At 33.2% G+C, this 22,511-nt stretch overlaps 2 protein-coding genes across 2 annotated transcripts in view; both read right to left on the bottom strand.

Moving 5' to 3' along the window:
- Positions 1 to 14,188, bottom strand: part of LOC110020318 — a 34,704-nt gene extending 20,516 nt beyond the window's left edge. The window contains exons 1-4 of the mRNA XM_020718379.1: positions 13,742 to 14,188; positions 6,481 to 6,821; positions 3,664 to 3,741; positions 3,365 to 3,467 (exon numbers count right to left, since the gene is read on the bottom strand). Of these exons, the coding sequence (XP_020574038.1) occupies positions 3,365 to 3,467; positions 3,664 to 3,741; positions 6,481 to 6,821; positions 13,742 to 14,101 (882 nt within the window). The 5' untranslated portion in view covers positions 14,102 to 14,188. The remainder of the gene's footprint in view (positions 1 to 3,364; positions 3,468 to 3,663; positions 3,742 to 6,480; positions 6,822 to 13,741) is intronic.
- Positions 14,189 to 17,222: 3,034 nt separating this feature from the next.
- LOC110020190 (uncharacterized WD repeat-containing protein C17D11.16-like) overlaps positions 17,223 to 22,511 on the bottom strand; it is a 22,850-nt gene continuing 17,561 nt past the window's right edge. The window contains exons 8-12 of the mRNA XM_020718195.1: positions 19,199 to 19,339; positions 18,848 to 18,877; positions 18,699 to 18,761; positions 17,706 to 17,783; positions 17,223 to 17,378 (exon numbers count right to left, since the gene is read on the bottom strand). Of these exons, the coding sequence (XP_020573854.1) occupies positions 17,292 to 17,378; positions 17,706 to 17,783; positions 18,699 to 18,761; positions 18,848 to 18,877; positions 19,199 to 19,339 (399 nt within the window). The 3' untranslated portion in view covers positions 17,223 to 17,291. The remainder of the gene's footprint in view (positions 17,379 to 17,705; positions 17,784 to 18,698; positions 18,762 to 18,847; positions 18,878 to 19,198; positions 19,340 to 22,511) is intronic.

Genomic DNA, 22,511 nt, shown 5'->3' with positions numbered 1-22,511 from the left:
CATTCAGCTGTTGAAGAGATCCCACATGTGCCTCCATGTCATTTTCCCTGTTACTTTCTTCTTTATGGCTTGCAAGAAGAGAGTTGAGGGTCTTCTTTTGAGGGCAATCCCTTGCCCAATGAGGTCCTTCACAAAGAAAGCAACGGTTTTGATATGACTTGTTGTTGGTCTTCCCCTTATCCCTTGCCTTTGTTGGAGTTGATTCACGACGTTTCTCTTCCTTGTTTTTGCCCTTGTCATCCCCACCTTTGATGTTGCAACTCTTCTTATTTTCGGTTTTTCTAGGCTCCTTCGAATAATCAACAAAGCTTTCGGCAACCGCGATGGCAGTGGCAATATCTTGCACTCCTCGCCTCCTAAGCTCGGTCTTTGCCCAATGTTGAAGCTCATCCATGAAGTTGAAGAGAGCATCCTTATCTGATATATCTGGGATTTCAAGAACTAGACTTGTGAACTCTTTGATGTAGCCTTGAATCAAACCTTAGCCTTCGCAGCCGGGCTCAAGCCTCGTCTTCGGCATTCTTGGGATAGAACTGTCTCTTTAGCTCCCTCTTGAAGTCATTGAAAGTAGACATGGTGCACAAACCTTTCTCTACATCTCATTTTCTTCTTTTCCACCAAAGCATAGCGATGTCTGAGAAGCAAATTGAATTTTTGCATCTTCATCGACAATCCCCATCGCTCCAAAGTATTGCTCTAGTCCCCATATGAAGTTGTCTACTTCCTTTGCATTGCGAGTACCTCCAAAACTCATAGGTTTTGGAACTTCGATCCTCCTGGCTTCGAAAGTGGGATGGCTTGTGGATGACGCGAGTGTCTTCTTGCACAACGAAATGTCCCCACGCATTTACTCCAAGCTAGCACGTATGTCGCTCATCTCTTCTTTATAGGTGCTTCGCACCTCTTGGAGCTTCCCCATAAAATCGTCCCGCAACTTAGCCACTTGGCCCATTAAGGTCTCTTCAAGTTGGAGCATCATACCTCTGATTGTTGAATGGATGGTGATGTCCTCCTCCTCAAGTCCATCAACCTTTTGGCCAAGTTCCTCTACTTGGCCCTCCATGTCATTCATTGCCTCCTCCATCCGAGCATTGGGTGCAACGGGGTCCCTTTGCTCCTGGCGACCTCGCCCTTGAGATGACTCCACATTAGTGACTTCCGACTCCATCACGTGCTCCTTGACGCTCTTTGCCATTCCCTCGAACCAAATCTCTGATATCAACTGTCACGGACTAACTTTCCTCAGGTCACCCGTGCGGCTTTAGCGCTCTTTCTTAGCACTAAATCAGTCGCACCCCTCACAGCACCTGATGAGCCCCAAGCACTCTTAAAAAGAATAATAGAGAGAAGGGAATAATTAGCACTTGAATACGAGAATGTTTTGATTCAATGCTTAGGTAATTACAAATGAGGGGAGGAGCTCCTATTTATAGCCTCCTCCATGTCTTTGGCATTTCATCTAGTCAATGTGGGACTATTCCATGTCCAAGAGAAGCTTCTAGATTACAATATAATATTTTATCTTTTAGACTATTCTTATGTACATACATAACTCTAGAACCTTCTAGGTTATTCTTAGATTCTCTTTAGAGCTTTTCATTCTTACTCTCTCCTGAATGTGGCGGAATCTTCTAGAGCCCCTTTGATGACTCTCTATATTCTGACCTTCTCTAGAATCTTCCATCTTATGCTCGTCTTGACGATTTCTCGAATATGGCAGAGCGTGACATTAAGCTTCGAATTACACATTAGCCAATAAGAGTTAGAAATCCGTGGCTAACATTTTTTATTGCAGAGACAAAAGTCAACGAAAATTTATGAAAAATAAAGATAGATGCCAACCCTAAATAGTTAAGATAATGCTAATTATGATTATCATGATTTTGTCCTCATCATTCAATAATGATCCTACTTTTTACATCCCCTTCTCCCTCAATTCTCAGAGAAAGACTTGGTGAGACGGCCCCTTCTCGAGTAATTTGCAAAATTCGTGATGTTTGCCAAGATATCTTCTTTTCTTTGCCTCTAAATTTTATTCATTTTATCATTCATTATTGAATTCTTCCACATAATGCTCTTTCTCTATCTACTGATAGATTTTTTTGCTCTCCCTTCTCCTTCGTTCTCAGCAGCTATGCCCTGAAGCTCTCTTTTTCTTCTTTGATTCTACAGCTCCGTCATTGTTGTAGTTTTCCACTCTTTTGCTTATCCATGTCTAGTTACTTCCTCATCGCTATTTATCTTACAACTTAATTTGCTATCACTATTTCTAAACGGAAAATTTTAAGGCTATGTATTTACACATTTAACAACAAAACCTTAATTTTTACCTGCATGCCACCTAACCCATGCATGAAAATGTATATTTCGCATTTTAAAAGTTCAAATAGTGGTATTTTTTATACAATATGAAATACTTGGGTGGTATAAATGTCAAAAGTAAATTTTAGGTGTTAGATATTTAAATACATAGGAATTGGGTGGTATGTATGTAAATGCCCTATGATTTAATCTTAATTAGCTTTATTTTATAAAGCATTTTAGAATCGTTACTACTTAAGTGGAATGACAAATGTGCGACAAAAAGTGCCAAGCTACATGAGACCTCCGTGACTTCATGACTATGGTTAACATATTTCCAGAGCAGTTTCTCAACTTCTATTGAAGTAGCAGAACCGTTATTTGTGCGAAAACAGCATCAACATAGCATTAGCAAGTAAGGCTACACTGATATTGTTTGTAGCTTTAATTGCGTCCATTTTTATATTTAATTTCTCCAAGGGTCGAATATAATCATGATGATTTGAAGAATTATAGCATAAAAACTAAAGATTATAATGCCATGTGGACTAAATATAGAAGATATTTTCCATACAAGTAAGTGCTAGGAGTCTAAAACTAGCAAGAAAATTTTTCCCTCAAAGAAAATGTACATTTGTAATAATGGATTAATAGGAACTCTTTATTTTTTTTAAAGCAGAAATCCCATAAGAAAAACTTTCAAAAATAGAAAAAATAAGGAGAATGCCTAGATGTATACCATGTAAAATAGAAGCATCTTAGATATTCCAAGCAGGCACAATAGTAAAGAAATTTGTTGGGCAACAAACAAGAGTTAAATGTGCAAGTTTTGAGATAGTTATCATGGTAAATGTAATTTACAAGAAAAAGACAAAAAATCATTCAGTTCACTAAATAAAAAACAGGATGCACAATTTAAATTGAAAAACAGAACATATGGAGAATAAAAAACAAGAGAAAAATAGTTTAAAATACATTTATATTGTAAGTAGAAAAACAAACAAATAAAGATATCATGAGAAGGCATTACAAATAGAATTGAACTGTTGGACCAGTTCATTACCTCTTCAAACCTCTCAGCTTCATTTGTTGACTCCACTTCAGCTACCAGGGCAGGCGGAGGAGGGCCAATAAACAAATCATTGTCAACTTCCAAGTTGGCATCTCTGTAAGATGTAAATTATTAACCTCAAAATAAAAACAAAAAAGGCGCTACTAGATAATCAAAGATTCAAAGCATAAAAAAAAAGTAGTCAAGAACCATAGCGAATCCAATAAAGTTTACAGGAGAATATATCATACAAATTACAACAGACTTAAGATAAAGGTTCCAATGAGTAAAGAATGAGTTAAATTAAATACCTAAGTTCTGCCTCTGCTCTTGTTAATTCAGCTGCCGCAGCCAATAACTCACGAGAAGGCATTTCAGGTCCAATAATCCTACAATCATTCAATCTCTCTCAAAAAAATTACAAATAAAACTTTGAAATGAGGCTTGCAATGAATATATAAAAATAATCATTGCCTCAAGAAATGAATTATAAAGTGATAAGGTGATGCAAGTATAATCATTTTCCATACAAGAAATGAATTATAAAGTGATAAGGTGATGCAAGAGTTCACTTTTTATAGAATGAATCTTATCAGAAGGATAATCACATAGTATCATTTGGATGAACGTTATTATCTAATATTACTATCTTTGAGAAAAGTTTTCTTTGTCATGGATGTGTTGTCCTCTATCAAGTTTGATGATTGAAGCTCCTTAATGATATCATGTCCTAGTTCAAATTGTGCTACTTTCACAAGAGTCACACTTGAGATGTTTCACTGCATCAAATTCATACTTGAGCACAAGCTTCAGCATCAAAAAAATTTTTGAAGATTTACATAAATACCATTTAATTCCTCCATACTTACATATCTAACACTTAAAGTTCAATTTTTTACATATTTATCATTTTACCTACAATGCCATTATTTCCCATATTCTTTTTTCCTATTTTTTTCGTCGGCTATTTCCCTCATGCATTTCTTGTTAATGTCTTGTACCCCCATCATTTTGCACTTCGCTCTCTTTGAAGTAATTCAATAGAAACCATCCAACTCGTTGCCCCTCCCTATCCAAACAAAAATTCAACCCACTAAAACTTAAATTCCCACCACACGTTCAAATTCTAAAAAAAACCCCTCTAACAAAGTTCTTACACCTCAATCAAATTCATAACCAAAAAACCTACAACCAACCCGTTCATAGTCAATCCTATAATGAACAGATCCAACAGTTCAAATCTATTTATAATGCTTTTGAACAGACCCAAATGTCAATCCTATACCTCAACTAAAAATTTAGCATCTCCTGTTATGAATAAATTCCGTAGAAGGTATTTTTCAAGTGAAAGAAATTGTGAACAACAACTGCCCCTTCCTCAAGTCTTTCCACAAAGAGCAAACTTCCCCTCTTTGGCCTCTCAAAGAAAAAAGGCTTTTTTTCTTTAAAAAGTGAGAAAATGAGAAGGAAGACAAACCTGAATTTAAGTTAGAAAAAAGAATTAGGATAGTTTCCAAATCAGTTGATTTTTCTCCTGCAGAGCATTTATTTTCTTTTGAAACCTTTTTTTACAAAAAGATTCAGATATCCTTCTTCAAACACATCAATTTCAAGTCAAGGTTTACATATGTTCTACAATTAAGATCCTCCATCATAACTTCAGTTTTTGAATTAAATTCAGTATGGTTGACAAATCTTGTAAAATGCATAGGAGGTTTGTTTAGGAAGATCACCTGAAATAATCTAAACCACATTGAATTACATTTGTTCTAATTTCCAATGAGAAAATGATAAGAAAGAAAATAGGATTAGTTTTTAATCACATCATTAAAATAATTAACCTAATTTACTATTTGCTTATTGCATTTATGAATTAAGTTAAAAGCTTAAGAAAACTAGACTTCAGCATGCATCTTAGCTACTTATTCGACTAGCTAGCATGTTCACATTACCGCATAAAGGTAAAACTCTCTAATGGTTAAATCCTACCATTTCTACCATATCATCGTATCAACATAGCCAAACTTAGCATTTTATCATGACATGTTAGTTACATCGTGTGTTTATTTCTGCAAAATAAAGACCAATTGTGCAATTATAAACCACTCGAAGTACCGATATCATCCATTCAAATATCTTCTTAAAGGAGGTTCATTTGGATTCTTCACATTCAAAAACATGTTTTGAAAAATAAAGTTTTACAAATCCATCATTTGATTGGAAGTAGTTCGAAAACAACATTGATTTCAAACATCACAAACTTCCACAAATTCTCACAAAAGTAATGATTTATTTTGACACTCAAAATGCGTAAAAAATGAAATCAAAATTTTCTAAAACTTGATTTTAAGCACGAGCAAATAATTGAGCCCCAAAGTCTCGACTTACCAAAATCAACATGAAATTTAAGAAATTACTCTAATTCACAATTCCATGATGTTATAATAATAATTTCTATAGTTAATTCCAATGTCCCGTATCTGATGAGAGGCATAATTGGCTATCAATGGATTAGATTGATGAGGAGAAAAGATTTTAAAGAGGTAGAGCATAAAAAATTTTTAGATAATCAAATTTAAATTGTCTTAGTGAAATGCTTATAATAATTTAATGTCTGTATGATATTTAACACAAGCTTAAAGAATGTTATTAATTAGTCTTCCATCATTGAGATTGATTGCATTATCCAATTAAGAAATATGAAACGCATTCCATGGTGCCATTGAATATTTTGAAAGATCATAGTTAGTCACTAGGCATCATATGCCATGTGATTATGTAGTTATTAGGTCAGGTTTTAAAGCTAGCCTTAACCAAGAAGACTTACATGAATAGCTTTCCAAAAGTCAAATACACCTTTAATGCAGTTTTAAAGCACCAAAGCGCTATGTATGTAAATATGAAAGCTTATGTTTGAGATACATAAAGTCATAAATACATAAGAAATTGTGTGCTAGGTATGTAAATTAAAAGTCACATAAATGATGATGGACAAGTAAAAATGTGTACGCTAAGTACAACATCAAGCATTAAATCAAACCAAAAAAAATCCCAGTAATGAAAGAGTCCAATTAACAAAGCATATAATTCATAAATAATATCATACTAATTAAAAGTTGAAAAAACACCTTTTATGAGGAACTAAAGAATCTTCTCTCTCTTTTCTTTCTGTCAAGCCCGGATCATTAATTTCTTGATTCATTGTCGATTCTTGACAAAAAGATGAAATTTTTTGCCCATTTGGTGATCCAACAGCTGTAAAATGGCCTTCTTTAAACTTCATATGTGAGTACAACGTATCTCCAATAAGCTTTAAGGTAGGCACTGCCATTGAAGGAAGTGAGAAAACTCCTTTTCGATTTTCATTGAGATTTAAGGACAAGAGAAGTTTCTTTAAAAGCCTAACAAATGACTTGTCAGAAACAGCCTTTATATCAACACCTTGTCCACTGTCAACAAGTTGCAAAAGCTGAAATAAAGAATAGCAAACATTTATCTATTTTATAATTCATTAAGAAACTAATCACAAATATATTTATGATGAGATATGGTAAAAGATAAATCATAAGAGACGACAAATTTACATACATGCCACTCAATTCCTATGTATTTACATATCTAACACCAAAATTTGAATTATGCCACCTACCTATAAATGAAAAGCAACTTTTCACTTTTTAAAAGTTAAAAAAAGGTGGTATTTTTAGATGATATGAAAATTTTGGGTAGTATGAATATAAAAAAAAAGTTTCAGCTAAAATAATGCACAATATTAAGGAAAGTTTACAAACATATCATAATTTTTTATAAATTTACATATCTAACCACCAAACTAACGCATGAGCTAGAGTTTCATTTCAGTTTATATGTCTTGGTTTATGTGTGTTAGTTTGTTATTTGTGTCTTTATGTTTTAAAGTGGCATACTTGCAATTAGGAGAGTCTAGTCTTTATAAATAAGGGTTGTGTTAGGGAAGGCAAACATTGGAGAGTTTTCTAGTTTTTCCTGAAGGTTGGTTTTGTTTTCCTTGTGGTTGTGCATTATATCTTGTTCTTTTCTCAAAAATCTTGAATTGCATTGTTTCCAATTGTTCCTTGTTCTCAATTTCATGTTTTTTGTTTGATCCCCAATGTTGAATTTTCTTTACCTTGTTCCAATTGATTTCTTTCTTCCTATTTCTGGTTGTTTTCTTTTCCTGTTGCGGAATCAATTTCCGCATTACTTGATATCAGAGCACAGATTTCGATTGTCTAGATTTGCTAAATTTTGTTAGAGTAGATTTCTACTCTTGGGATTCTGTTCTTTTTATTATCTTGTTTTCTTCTAGGCGTCAATGTCCAACCGTGGGATCCCTTCGAGGCTAGCCGCAAGCCCGCAAAAGACTATTGATTGACTACTTGATCCCATTTCTTGCCCAATTTCTATGAATTGATTTATGTCCCTACTTTCGTTCGTGGTTCTTTATGCTCTCAATCATGCCTCCACACAAGAATGTGCCAAGAACCAATCAAGAAGTTTTCATGGAGAAAACTTTGCATGAAATGCATCATATACAAGAGAGACTTGCAGCCTTGGAGTAGAAAAGTACGAGGAACGCTCAGTAGCACACAATGACGAGGCAATAAGAGGAGCAATCCAAGATTACTATGTAGAGAAAGATGAAGAAGAAATTGCAATGCAAATTCTTGTTGGATCACTATGGCAATAGTTTTCATTTCTATTCATCATTTACATCAACAAAAGATAATTGAAGAAGAATATGTTGCTGAATTTGAGCATCTTAAATTAAAATGCATTTTGTATGAACCTGAAGAACACACTATTACATAATTTTTCGGTAGTTTGAGGCATTCTATAGCCAATGTAGTTCAGCCATCAATGTCAACCTTATTGGTGACTTCGGCATGTTTTTAACATTCCTTTGAAGGTGGAACGACAGCAAAAATAGGGCTAGAATGCATTTTTGCATGGTAACAGCTGAACAGGCCGACTTCAACAAATATGGCCATGTCATGGTGCTGCCAGTTGCCAGAAAAGAGGAAGGCAGCAGCCTACATCAAGTCTTGCCTTTTCAAAAACAAGTTACAGAAGTGAGAAACAATTCAATTAATAGACGTTGCTTCAAATATCATGGATTTAGCCATACAACAGCCAATTGTCCAAATCATCGTGTCATTTCATTGGTGGAAGAGAGAGAACCCGAGATGGGAGATTCTTTAGAAGAGGAAGAAACTAATTTGGTTGGGCAACAAATAATAAATGCAAATGAAGGAGAATAACTTGTAGTGCGGAGGCTTAGTGTCGATCAATCCTCCAACAAGGATTGGTTGTGGCACAACATTTTTAGGACCAGGTGCACCATCCAGAACAAAGTGTGTAATATTATCATTGACGGGGGAGTTGCAGAAATGTGGTGTCCTCTACCATTGTTAAAAAGCTTGGTCTAGTGACTCAAGTTCATCCACATCCTTATCAACTTATTTGTCCAAAAAGAGAAAATGAAATCAAAAGTTACAAAGCCATGTTTGGTGTGATTCTCCATCGAGAAGAGATTTCAAGAGAAAGTATTATGCAACATCATTTCAATGGATGCTTGCCAACTCTATCTAGTACGTCCCTAGCAATATGACCACAACACCATTCAAGATGAGCATGTACATATGTACTCCTTGGGTAATGGTACTCAAATTACCTTGGTTCCTATGCAAGAGGAGGTGCGAAATGAGACCAACAACATGTCCTCATTTTCAATTTTCCTAAAAGAGTTGAAATAAGCTGATATTGGCTACTTACTGCTCCTTACCAAACCTTCTGAGCAAGCCACTGAAGTTCCAAACTAAATGTTGGAGTTAATGAAACATTATAAGTAGGTTTTCCCTGCGGAAATCCCCACCGGCCTACCTCCTTTGAGTGGCGTTCAACATGCAATTGATGTCATGTTCGGTTATATCACATAGACCCGCATATAAAATGACTCCAAGGGAACATGAAAAAAATGATATCAAGTGAATTGAGATGCTTTAGAATTGGAACTGGAAACCCCTTAAACTAGTTTCAATAGTGACAATATTAGAAGATGTTGGGATCACTGAACTTGACCAACATGGGGATTAGAGTGACTCCATTACTTTCAATGCCTTCGAGATGGTTGCTCATTACGAATAAGATTTTGAGATTGTTTAATATGAGGGAACCTTGCCAGACCCAGGAGAATAGCTCAAGAGCTAGAGTTTTATTTCAATTTATATGTCTTGATTTATGTTTATTAATTTGTTATTTGTGTATTTATGTTTTACGGTGGCTAGGAAAGTCTAGCTTTTATAAATAGGGGTTGTGTGTTAGAGAAGGTGTTTTTTGGAAAGTTTTCTGGTTTTTCCTAAAGGTTGGCTTTGCTTTCCTTGTGGTTGAATTCTGAGGTGGCTCTCAGGTGGAGATTTTGCCATTATATATTATTTTTCTTAGAAATCCTGGAGTGCATTGTTTCCGATTGGTCCATTTTCTCATATTTTTATTTTTGGTTGATCTCCGTTGTTGATTTTTTCCCCTGTTGTGACTTAGTTCTTTCTTGTTTGAAGCTGTTTTATTTTCCTGTTGCGGTATCAATTATTACAACTATTTACACTTTTAAAGCATTGGTGTCATAAGTTTGTCTATGCATATGAAAGTATATTTCACTTCTAAAAAGAAAGTGATGGTGGTATTTTTTATGTGATGTTAAAGATTTGGGTGGTATGCATGTAAGTATGAGAGTTTAAGTGTTAGATATGCAAATACATAAGAGTTGTGTGATATATATGTAAATGCCCATAATATGAATAACTAAAATTGCAAAGATAAAACTAAAAAAATTACTTTAAGTGAAATGGCAAAGATGGCAACGAAAATCGAGAGTTACTCTTTGTCTTCTATGGAGCAATCTAATTCCCATTAAAGCTTTTAAATAGATTAGTGTGATCACACATGCACCAAATGCACACGAATAAAATTCATAAAATAAAAATTTATATTTTTCTTTAATTAAAAGATCAAAATAATACATTCATCGCCAATTGTTCTGTTAATTAGTGGAAAAATAAAGATTGTGCCAAAATACTAATTATTCAATGTATAACATTTTAAAATTTTAATTAACATAAAATTAATTTTATAATTTATAATTATAATATTTATTTTTAATGAAACTAAATTAATTATTTTAATAATTTAATAGTTGTAACATTTTATTTAATATAAAGATCATTTTAGAAATTTTATAAAATAAAATAAATAATGAACTAAGAAATTAGACAAAAATTTAAAGAGATAATTTTATAAACTCTGAAAGCCTTATTTTGAACACATTACTTAAAAGTGTCAATTAGTTGTTTAAAAACTAAATTAATTATTTTCATGATTTAATAGAAGTAAAACTATAACTAATATAAAATTCATTTTAAAATTTATAAAGATAATATTTATTTTTAAAAAAACATATCGCATTACTTAAGGGGTATCAATTATTAGTTTAATTATTTTTATAATTTAAAAAATGTAATATTCAAATTAATATAAAAGTTGCCATAAAATTTATAATGGTAATATTTATTTTTTAAAAAATTATATAATAAGAAATAGTGCTTTTTTTTAATTTAAGAAAGCAATAAAAATCCCAAATGACATTTCATTTCACAACTAATGGACGGTGAGTACGGGTAAAAATTGATATTCATTTGATTAATCTAAGGAGATATATCACTTTCAAAACACATCAAAACTAATTTTCAAGAAAAAACTTATCATTTATACGACAAATTTAAACTTTAGTCAAATCATATTTAAGACATCAGTTGTGATCAAACTCTCTTCAATAAAAAGTTACATATTTTCAGTCATTTTTTATTATCACTAAAAACAATTACTTAGTCGTGTTTATCTTTTTTAATGATAAACGTAAAAATTTTATAAAATAAAATTTTTTGCTAAAAAAATTGCAAAAGAAGGAAATAAAATCCTATAGAAATTACATCATTTCAATTGTGGAAGATGCATATGTAATTTTTTGTTCGAATATGTAGTTTTTGTTTTAATAAAACAATAGAAGAAAGTTAACTAGTCGTGCATTCAGGGTGAGCAAGAATTTATTTTTTAAATTATTTTGTATGTTCCATCCAAAAATAAAGTTTTCTTTATTTATTTTCTAAATGATATAATCAAATAATAACAAATGAAGATTAAAATTACAATAAAATAAAAAAAATAAAAAGTCTAAGTATACTCACCAACCGAAATTTGCAGCAAGAGAAGTAATGTGAATTCACGAGTAAAATAAATTTCAAAGTACTATAAGTATAACTGCAGAGGAAGATGTTTCGACTAAGCAAATAATTTGCCATATATATATATATATATATATATATATATATATGTTGTGTGGGAGTGCAAGAAATTGGTACAATAAATATGCCTTTTATGCTTTAATCAACTTATTAAAATAAATAATCATTAAAATTTAGGCTTTACAATTGTTGCTTTGTTTATAATTTTACTTTGATCATAATATTAGACTACCTGATAGTAAGTATTCATCACAATAGTTAATATGATCTTAAAAATACATGTTTAATGTGCATCGTATTGCAAAAAAATCTTGATAAAGAGTTTAAATAAATGTTAAAAGTGATGTCAAAATATTGATTATTCTAATGTACAACAATTCTAAAATTCTAATTAATATAAAAATCATTTTAAATTTTATAATCATAATATTTATTTAAAAATAAATAAATTACTTATTTTATTTATTTAACTTGTAAATTTTAATTAAACCAAAATTACTTTTAAACAAACAATCACAGTTAACCTGTAGTACCACTAAATTCCTATACATGTATAACATATCAAATACTTGAACTATAATTTACATAAATGAAACAACAGAAAAGAAAAAAATTTCTTCATCTAGCCATACTTACAAAATTTGAAGCATGAAAGTAGCGCAAACTTTAAATTGAAATAAATGTAAACTCCATCAAAATTTGTGGCAGAAAAGTAGTGCATATTTCTAATAATAACTCTAATAAATGTAAAAATTTATAGGTGTGAAGAGATGTGAAGAGATGATACGTATGATGTATAAAAAGTCAAATTGGTTATAGGTGAGAAGAAAGGATATATAAGTGCAAGAAAAAAACACGTCTCCTTTGGTATGAATTCATGTTGAATGGTAGAGATTAAAAGCATCAATTTTAAATAGAATAAGAAGCTAAGATATATCATTGGAAGAATCACAAGCACCTTTTATAATAGTAGAAAGATAGTATGATTGACATTAACTAGTAGGAAAATTAACATACATACTATTCAATTCCTATGTATTTACATATCTAACAAATAAACTCCAATTTGTACATATATGTCGGCTTCCCTATGCATGAAAAGGTGTACTCACTTTTTAAGAGGGTGTTTGGTTGTAGGAAGGATTTAACGTTAGTAGGATTTAGTAAATATGGATATATTAAATCCACCCCCCTGCTAGATTTATTAAATCCAAATTTAACATAAATTGAAGGGAAAATTTAGACCTTGAATCCAAAATTTCATAAAACTGTGGAACTTATGCATTTTTATGTTTGGTTGGATTTAGTAAATCCAGCCGATAAATCATATTAATAAGGGGCTACCAAACAACCCCTAAAAGTTAAAATAGTGATATTTCTATACTAAAGACTTGGGTGTTCTAAATATCAAAAAGCAATGTTTAGGTATTAGAGATGTAAATATATAGGAATTAAGTGGTATTCATGCAAATGCCCCTAACTGGTATCAATCTTTCATTTTGTTTTTTGAATCAAACAATGATTAACAAATCAAGAAAAACAACATATGAAAAACACAAATGGCATAAAACCACTATTTTTACCATGCTTCTGGAGTAGTCCGATATTAAATTCCATAAAAACAAAAGAACAGAGCTCACAAACACATAAGCAAGAGAAATGAAACAAAATAAAAAAGAGGGTTGTTTACATGCATTGTTATTTACAAATCCAAAACCTTTTCATTCATTTTTCAAATTCTCACTCAAATATCAATATTTATGATAAAACCCAAATGCATTTTTATCAAATTCTCAATGATTTGATCGTGGCAGGCGTAAATGAATTCAAGTTCCTCATGCTTGGAATAAGCGCTGCAAGTCTTTTCTGTTACAGGTCCTGGTGGTGAAGGAAGTGAATCAGATGAAGTTGTTTTCCAATTCAAATAGGTTGCAACAACTGTTTTTCTTATGAAAAAAGAGGTTTTTAGCATTGGTTCAGTAGTTCAAAAATATCACCTGGATGCTAGATTTTGTAAGTTGCAATATTTCGGGCGTTATGTATGTAATTATCCCCAAAAAAATAATAGTAATACCTGCTCAAGATCATGGGCGACATCAGGAAATTTCTCCAGGATAAGACAAAGAACAGCCTCCGGCTGCACATCCTTGAGCTGCACCAAATCATCATCATCGGAAGACGAATCATCTCCGCTCGGCGACCTCTTCCGCTGCCTCCGCTTCCCCTTTCCAGAGCTTTTAGTGGCGCCCTCCTCCCTCGTTCGATGCCTCCTCTTCTCCCGGTGCCGGCTAGACTTACGACTTCGCCGCGACCTCGGTTTCTTCTCCTCGGGGCTTTCGCTGTCAGAGCAAGAGGGCGTAGGAGCTGATGATGAACTATCGGTTTCCAAGCTTCTTCGGCTTCTTCGCCGTCTGCGATCCCGATCCTTCCCCATCTTTCTCCTGCCTGACGGATTCAGATCAGGTTCTCAACTCCATATCGCAGTTCGGGGCTGTACAGATGCGATTTTAACTTATTAGGATTTTAGTAAATCCGGATTTACAAATTTCAGAATGGATTAAATTTTATCGAACAGTTTCTTACGCATGAGTGAGAACTCTTTTTTTGTGCAGTTTATTTCTGAGTTATTTTCATTTTATTTTAAGTTTATTTTCAATAATCTCAAAATAATCCAGAAATTACCCAAAAATAAAAATCACGGGTTATTTCTGGGTTATTTCGGGATTATTGAAAATAACTCAAAAATAACCTGAAAATAACTCAGGAATATCTTGTGTCGCACGTAGAGGCACGTAAAGAGTCAGCACAGAAAAATCTTTGCATGAGAAGCAAATGTACATATTTGTATAAACAAACATTAAGGCAGAATTTTCAAAATGTCGCTGGCTGTTTAAGTTATCCCAAACAGGCCTTTAATAGAACTGTTTCGTAATTTTAGTGAGATAGTTATGACCGATTGAGATAATAGAAAGCCGGCAAACTTAAATCTCAAGCCCCGCAAACTTAAATCTATCAATTCTTTAGATTTAGGATTTTCAGTTTTATAGTCTAAATCTGTGGAATCTGAATTTACGGAATTATTGTATTTAATTTACACAAAATGACCATCTGGTAGGATTCAACTTAAATACTACGTAACAATGTAAAACCGGTGCAAAACCATTATCATACAGCCGCTAAAGCTTTGGTTTTGATGAATCTAGATTCCCCTAAAATTGGGCTCTAAATCCAAAATAAGGGAGTCACGCAGAGACAAAATTTTGCATACGCCGTCCTGACTTGAGCTACGTGCAGACGTCAAATGTGATATACCAATTAGATGTTTTCTCTTATCGATGCATCACGTCCTTTCTGAACGCAGCTTGCGTCCGGACGACGTACGCAAACTTATTTTCCACATGAAGATGTAGAATTACCTTCCTGAGTGGCTTGGCGACAAACAACTAGAGGAGAAGGATTTAATTTTATTATTTTAATTGATTGACATATTATCATATTGATTATACTTAAATAAATGTATATGTAGTTATTAAATACGTAATTAAAAAATAAAAATGCATGTTAAACTTTAATTTATTCGATAAAATTTTAAGTAATCATTAATTCATATAATTAATAACTAATTAATTATTAATTGCTGAATGTTAAACTATTCTTAATAAATAATTAATTGATTGAATTTTAAATAATAATTTATTAGTTTACTGAATAATTAAATATAAATGCACATAATTACGAATAAAATTTCAATTAAATGTGTTATACATGATGCAATTATGCATAATACATAATAATTAAGTGGTGCATATGCAAATACATGTTAATTCAGTGGTGCATATGCAAATACACATTGTTGTAATCTGCACGTTGAAACACATTCAGAACTACTAATTCAAAATAAAAAATTACACAATATTTCTTCCTATAAACTCCCACAACTTTCAAAATGCTGGATTTCTTGAAAAAATATTATCTCAGGAGTACTGATAGTACTCCAATGAGGAGATGTCACGTATGTAATGATCCCATCATAATGTCACGTGGCACCTCCTCATTAGAGTACTGATGAATCAGTACTCCTGAGATAATATTTTTTCGGATTTCTTTCTGCGCTCCCCTCTTTTTTTTTCATTGATAAAGCCAACACATTGCTATTAATTATAAACTCCATCCAATTTTACAAATCTGTCCATGATTATTAAGCTGCAGCCATTGGATCTTCTCTTTGATTCATGGACTTGTCAGAACTTGGAGCTATCCCTGGTTCAGATGCTATGTCCCATACCTGCAAAGCATGCAAGCTTTCAGCACAAGGAATCTGAAGGGGTATTTACAAATATACCATCCAAATCGTATTTATTTACATATCCACACATAAAAAATTTACTTTTTTTACATTTATACCGCCCAAATCTTTCATATCACATAAAAAATACCACTGCCACTACTTCTATCTTCTAAAAAGTTCTTCACACATGATAGACAAGGCGGCATAAATGTAAAAATTGAAGTTTGGGTGTTAGATATGTAATTACATAAGAAGGGAATGGTTTGTATGCAAATCTCCCAAATCTGAAAACATTTCATTCTCATCTCATTCATCTTTGGCTTACTTTCAGTTTCCCTTTATGGCCTCCAATGGCCAACAAGAATGGGCTGTCCTCTGAGAAAGCAATGGAGAAAATGCTTCCCTGTAAGATGAAATAGAGTGAATGATTATTTTTTTAATTACATGAAACAATTCTTATTTATATACGTACCTAGGACCTAAAGTTTTAATCTTTTACATATATAAAACCCAAATCTTACATATAAAATAAAAAATACCACTATATTAACTTTTAAAAAATGAAATACACCTTCTCATCCATAGGAAAGGTGGGATCATGTAAAAACTGAAGTTTAAGGGTTAGATATGTAAATACATAAGAATTGAGTGGTATGCATGTGAATCTTCCTACATAAATTTGTCTTGTACTCTCACAGTCCCAAGTCTTTCTCAGCCATTCTACATTTTAAAATATCAAAATCCATCGTAAAACCCCAACTCATATTTTTGTAAATATAAATGTTTCAGGTGGTCTGTAAGTAATAGGGATGTAAACGAGCTGAGCTGGAGCGAGCTGAGCCTCAGCACGTAACAATTTGGCTCGTGAACATTGTGTTCGTGTTCAGCTCGAATAACATATTCATGTTCGTGTTCGGCTCAAAATAGGCTCGATAGAACATATTCCGTGGAATAACACTGAGTTACACCGCGGTGTTATTCCGCAGTGTAACACTCCGGAATAACACCGATAATACCAATAACACCGCGGTGTTATCCAGTTTTATTCCGCGAAATAACACCAATAATACCGCGAAATATTGAGTATATTTATATTTTAATTTATTTATTTCTTTTCGAGTCAATTCAAGCCGAACACGAGCGAACAAATATTTGTTCGCGTTCGGCTCGTTTATATTTCAAGCTTGAAAATTTGTTCGTGTTTGGCTCGTTAAGCTCACCGAACAAGCCAAACACGAGCTGTTCGGGAACGAGCCGGTTTAACAGCCCTTGATAAAGCCAACACATTGCTATTAATTATAAACTCCATCCAATTTTACAAATCTGTCCATGATTATTAAGCTGCAGCCATTGGATCTTCTCTTTGATTCATGGACTTGTCAGAACTTGGAGCTATCCCTGGTTCAGATGCTATGTCCCATACCTGCAAAGCATGCAAGCTTTCAGCACAAGGAATCTGAAGGGGTATTTACAAATATACCATCCAAATTGTATTTATTTACATATCCACACATAAAAAATTTACTTTTTTTACATTTATACCGCCCAAATCTTTCATATCACATAAAAAATACCACTGCCACTACTTCTATCTTCTAAAAAGTTCTTCACACATGATAGACAAGCGGCATAAATGTAAAAATTGAAGTTTGGGTGTTAGATATGTAATTACATAAGAAGGGAATGGTTTGTATGCAAATCTCCCAAATCTGAAAACATTTCATTCTCATCTCATTCATCTTTGGCTTACTTTCAGTTTCCCTTTATGGCCTCCAATGGCCAACAAGAATGGGCTGTCCTCTGAGAAAGCAATGGAGAAAATGCTTCCCTGTAAGATGAAATAGAGTGAATGATTATTTTTTTAATTACATGAAACAATTCTTATTTATATACGTACCTAGGACCTAAAGTTTTAATCTTTTACATATATAAAACCCAAATCTTACATATAAAATAAAAAATACCACTATATTAACTTTTAAAAAATGAAATACACCTTCTCATCCATAGGAAAGGTGGGATCATGTAAAAACTGAAGTTTAAGGGTTAGATATGTAAATACATAAGAATTGAGTGGTATGCATGTGAATCTTCCTACATAAATTTGTCTTGTACTCTCACAGTCCCAAGTCTTTCTCAGCCATTCTACATTTTAAAATATCAAAATCCATCGTAAAACCCCAACTCATATTTTTGTAAATATAAATGTTTCAGGTGGTCTGTAAGTAATAGGGATGTAAACGAGCCGAGCTGGAGCGAGCTGAGCCTCAGCACGTAACAATTTGGCTCGTGAACATTGTGTTCGTGTTCAGCTCGAATAACATATTCATGTTCGTGTTCGGCTCAAAATAGGCTCGATAGAACATATTCCGTGGAATAACACTGAGTTACACCGCGGTGTTATTCCGCAGTGTAACACTCCGGAATAACACCGATAATACCAATAACACCGCGGTGTTATCCAGTTTTATTCCGCGAAATAACACCAATAATACCGCGAAATATTGAGTATATTTATATTTTAATTTATTTATTTCTTTTCGAGTCAATTCAAGCCGAACACGAGCGAACAAATATTTGTTCGCGTTCGGCTCGTTTATATTTCAAGCTTGAAAATTTGTTCGTGTTTGGCTCGTTAAGCTCACCGAACAAGCCAAACACGAGCTGTTCGGGAACGAGCCGTTTTAACAGCCCTAATAAGTAATTATCCTAAAAAAAAATTATAAGATTTTTTGAAACTCACAGCTTTAGGTTTTCTAGTTGCAACACAAGAAGGCTGATTGTTCGATAGATCCCATAGTTTCACCTGCAAATGCATGGAACGTCAATTATCATAAAACTCTAGCATTATATTTCGATATGTAATGAAAAAATAAAAAAAAGATGTGTTACCGTTTTATCCGTTGATCCTGTAGCAAGAAGCTGCAAAATATAGAATGAAGTATAAGAAAATAGGGAGATTTACATACATATACCACCTCAACTACAATCATCACATACATACCGCCTTGCATATGCATGAAAAGGTGTATTTTACATTTGAGTAGTTAAAAAGATGATATTTTTCATGTGATAAGAAAGATTTGGATGGTATGCATATAAAAATCGAAACTTACATGTTAGACATGCAAATGCATAGGAATCGGGCGGTATGTATCTAAATACCCAAAGAAAATATTCCGAAACACTTGTTATCTCATTATCAAACATCAACGATAGAAATGAGAGTGTTAGACTTGATACATTTGGTCGAGATGGATTATAGGAGATTGACGAGACGGCTTTGTCATGTGCGTGGAGTGTGAAAACCGGTTTGCCGCCGGAACTATCTGATGATCCTACTCTGATATCAAAACCTTGAACGACACCATTTTCTTGACTAACCTGAAATCATAAACAGCAATAATATCAACATAAATGATAAAGAAGGAACATTATAATTGATTAAGAAGTCAAGCAAGAAAAGTAAATCAAGTCTATATAAAAAGCCTATTTTAGGTGGATCTTCTTGTGTCTTAAAAAAGGGGAATTTTTATGTATTTACATACATAGGACACAATTCCCATATATTTACACAATTCCCATGTATTTACACAATTCCCATGTATTTACACAATTCCCATGTATTTACACAATTCCCATGTATTTACACAATTCCCATGTATTTACACAATTCCCATTTATTTACATATCTCATATCTAAACTTTCATATTTACACACATAAAACTCAAATATTTAATATCACACCAAAAATAATCTTATTACCTCATTTTAAAAGTTTAATAAAGCTTTTCATGCATCGGCTTAAAACACTGAAGTGATATGTATGTAAATATGAAAGCTTACGTTTGAGATATGTAAATTCAAAAGATTTATGTGCTGTGTATGTAAATTTCGCTTTTATTTAATTATCATTTGGAAATATAAGCTCAAAATTATCAATATATATAAACACCTGAACAACAGATTCACCAGATTATAGCTGTGATAGTCATCATCATCACAAACATCGGCATCAACTGACAAATTATGAACAAACGAATATCTAAAATTTCAACAATAAACCACAAAAGATTTCTACAATGTAAATAAGAGTTTTAAAGTTTATTACTAAGCTTTAATGTAAAAAGATAATGAAATTAAAATATATACACAAAATACAAATATTGGAAAGCATATGCCAACTATCTATGATCAGCTGTACAAAGGCTTGTTTTTCATTCTTTCCTATTAAATGTTGCAAGAGGTTTTAAACAAATGTTTTATAAATCATTTGAACAACATCTATCCATAATAAGTTAATTCTACACTTCCTAATTCTTCGGAACTAATTATATCTAATGATTTAACAAGTGCAATTTTTAACCTTTTTTTACATATCTAAACCACATAGGTCAATTTTCAACTATATGCCTTAAAACAAAACATTATTACAATCATTCCTTTATTATAATCATTCCACCAATTTAATTTTTCCTAGTTTTGCACAAATCCAACTTTACACTCCCATCTCTATCAAGCTAAATTTAGCTACCATAAATTTTTTTTTACTACTCAACGCTCAAATTTATATATCATAGCTAAAATGATTACAATTTCATAAAATTTATCTCATAATTCTTCCAAGCTAAAACACATTATGTAATTCACATGAATTCCTCTGCAACTAAAATCACTTTCCTAATGAGCTTAAAGTATTTTTCGAAATATAAATAAAATAAGCGTCATTGTATCAACTAGAACACATTTTGCTTCAACTCCACATATAAAATGATTTTAATAGTATCACGTCCACATTTAAACAAAACTTATTTCCTATAGCTTTGATTTAAAAGTACTCTCTTAAAGCTATCTGTAGGCCGACTAATTCTAAACAAACTCCACAATTTAAGCAAGTCTTTTTTCAAATAATAAACAAAATGCGTTCAAATTTTAAATATAATTGCAATAAACTTTATCCTAGAATTTTAAATTCAAACTAAAATTATCCAAAACAATTCAAATTTCATTAGTTTATTGCAATAATTTGGATTTTGATCAACAATCTAAAATTTCTTTTGACACTAATCACCAAGCCTGTGAATGGCACTCCATTTTTTGTCAGTGTGATCTGAAAATTAAAACCACAAGCAATCACCAACAAGAGATTAGACCATTAAAACTTTCGCAGGAATGATCCCTTGATTTTTCCACAATATAATTTATAATCTACCAAATTTAATCCTCAAATCACGTCACCTTCTTACGAGGAATTTATTGCTGTGAACTTTAAAAATCTCAAGATGAGAGAGAGCTGCATGTATGTTGACCTCGCTTTCGATCGAGGTGTAGTTTTCCCCTCTTTAGTAGCCTAGAATCTAGCCGTAGGACCTTTCTGTCGACTACTCCTAGAAAACTAGTGAAAGAGCCCTCCCCATTAGCAATTCTGAATTTTTCTTCGCTCGACTTGACGTTCCATATAGTAATTTTGACCGCTATTGCTTAGCAGGTAAGACAACTCTGAAGGAACTCAGGGAGTATTCCTATGGGACTGTCGGCCTTAGGATTGACTGTACTCGCTGATTTGGCGCCGCCGCGCTCTTCGCCGTCCTGTTTAATCGAATTCGAGCCGAGTTTTTGACGTGATTCGCAAGTTTTTGACGTGATTCGGGTCCCGACGCGTTTTCGTCTCAATCGTCGACTAGGTCATCTAAACGACTCCGGATGACGAAACAAACTGCACCGATGCGTCTGGAACATCGATTTTGCCTTGAGGAGACGTTCGTTTCATTGCGAAGACACGTCTTGGGGAAAATATATATTTAGGTGTTAATTATAATAATAAATAATATTTTATTATTATTATTAACTTATGTTAAAAAATCCTTAACCTAGTTTATTTCCCTTCTCATGGGTGTATGTCGGCATGATTCTTATGTTAATAAAAATCCTTAACCAGGTTTCTTCCTCTCGCGCTTGTGGACCTCTGCCCTAACTGCGATTCGCTCGATTTCACCTGGCCCACTCCGTGTAGTTGGAGTTTCGTCCCCGCGCTCGTTCCTCTCGCACGCGAGACAACCTCGCAGGCGACCCATCCCCTTATCATTGCCGAGGATCGTTATCCTCTGCTCTCGACCCTCCTTACCGCAGAGCGTGGCCTCTGCGAGGATCGTATCCTCTGCGCTCGATCCTTCTGTCGTATCTTCTTAATCATTCTTCTCCTTCTCTGGGATATATTAGACCTCGGTTTTGTAGCCTTGGGGGTATGCCGAAAATCTCTGAGGGAGGAAACTCTGCAATTTTCTTTTCTCACTTTAATTTTCTGGTGCTTGAATTGGTTTCATCTTGTTGTTGGAGGAGGAGTTGAAGTTGGGGAGTGCCTTTAAAGTTCCTGTGTTATTTTATTCTGCTTCAAGGATAAACTTTTTCCCCTTTTGTGTCTTGCCCTTTTTTCGGTTTTGCCCTGCCGAGCCCCTGTCAGCTCGGTGCGATTGGTGATACAGCATGCTGACTTAGTTGGCACTTATATTTTTGAATACATGATACTCAAGCATCTAGGAATAGAAATAGGAATAG

The sequence above is a fragment of the Phalaenopsis equestris genome, unplaced genomic scaffold (assembly GCF_001263595.1).
Source record: "Phalaenopsis equestris unplaced genomic scaffold, ASM126359v1 Scaffold000094, whole genome shotgun sequence".
NCBI classification, from domain to species: Eukaryota; Viridiplantae; Streptophyta; class Magnoliopsida; order Asparagales; family Orchidaceae; genus Phalaenopsis; species Phalaenopsis equestris.
The sequence above is the reverse complement of the archived record's forward strand: the minus strand, read 5'-3'. Positions and strand labels throughout refer to the sequence as shown.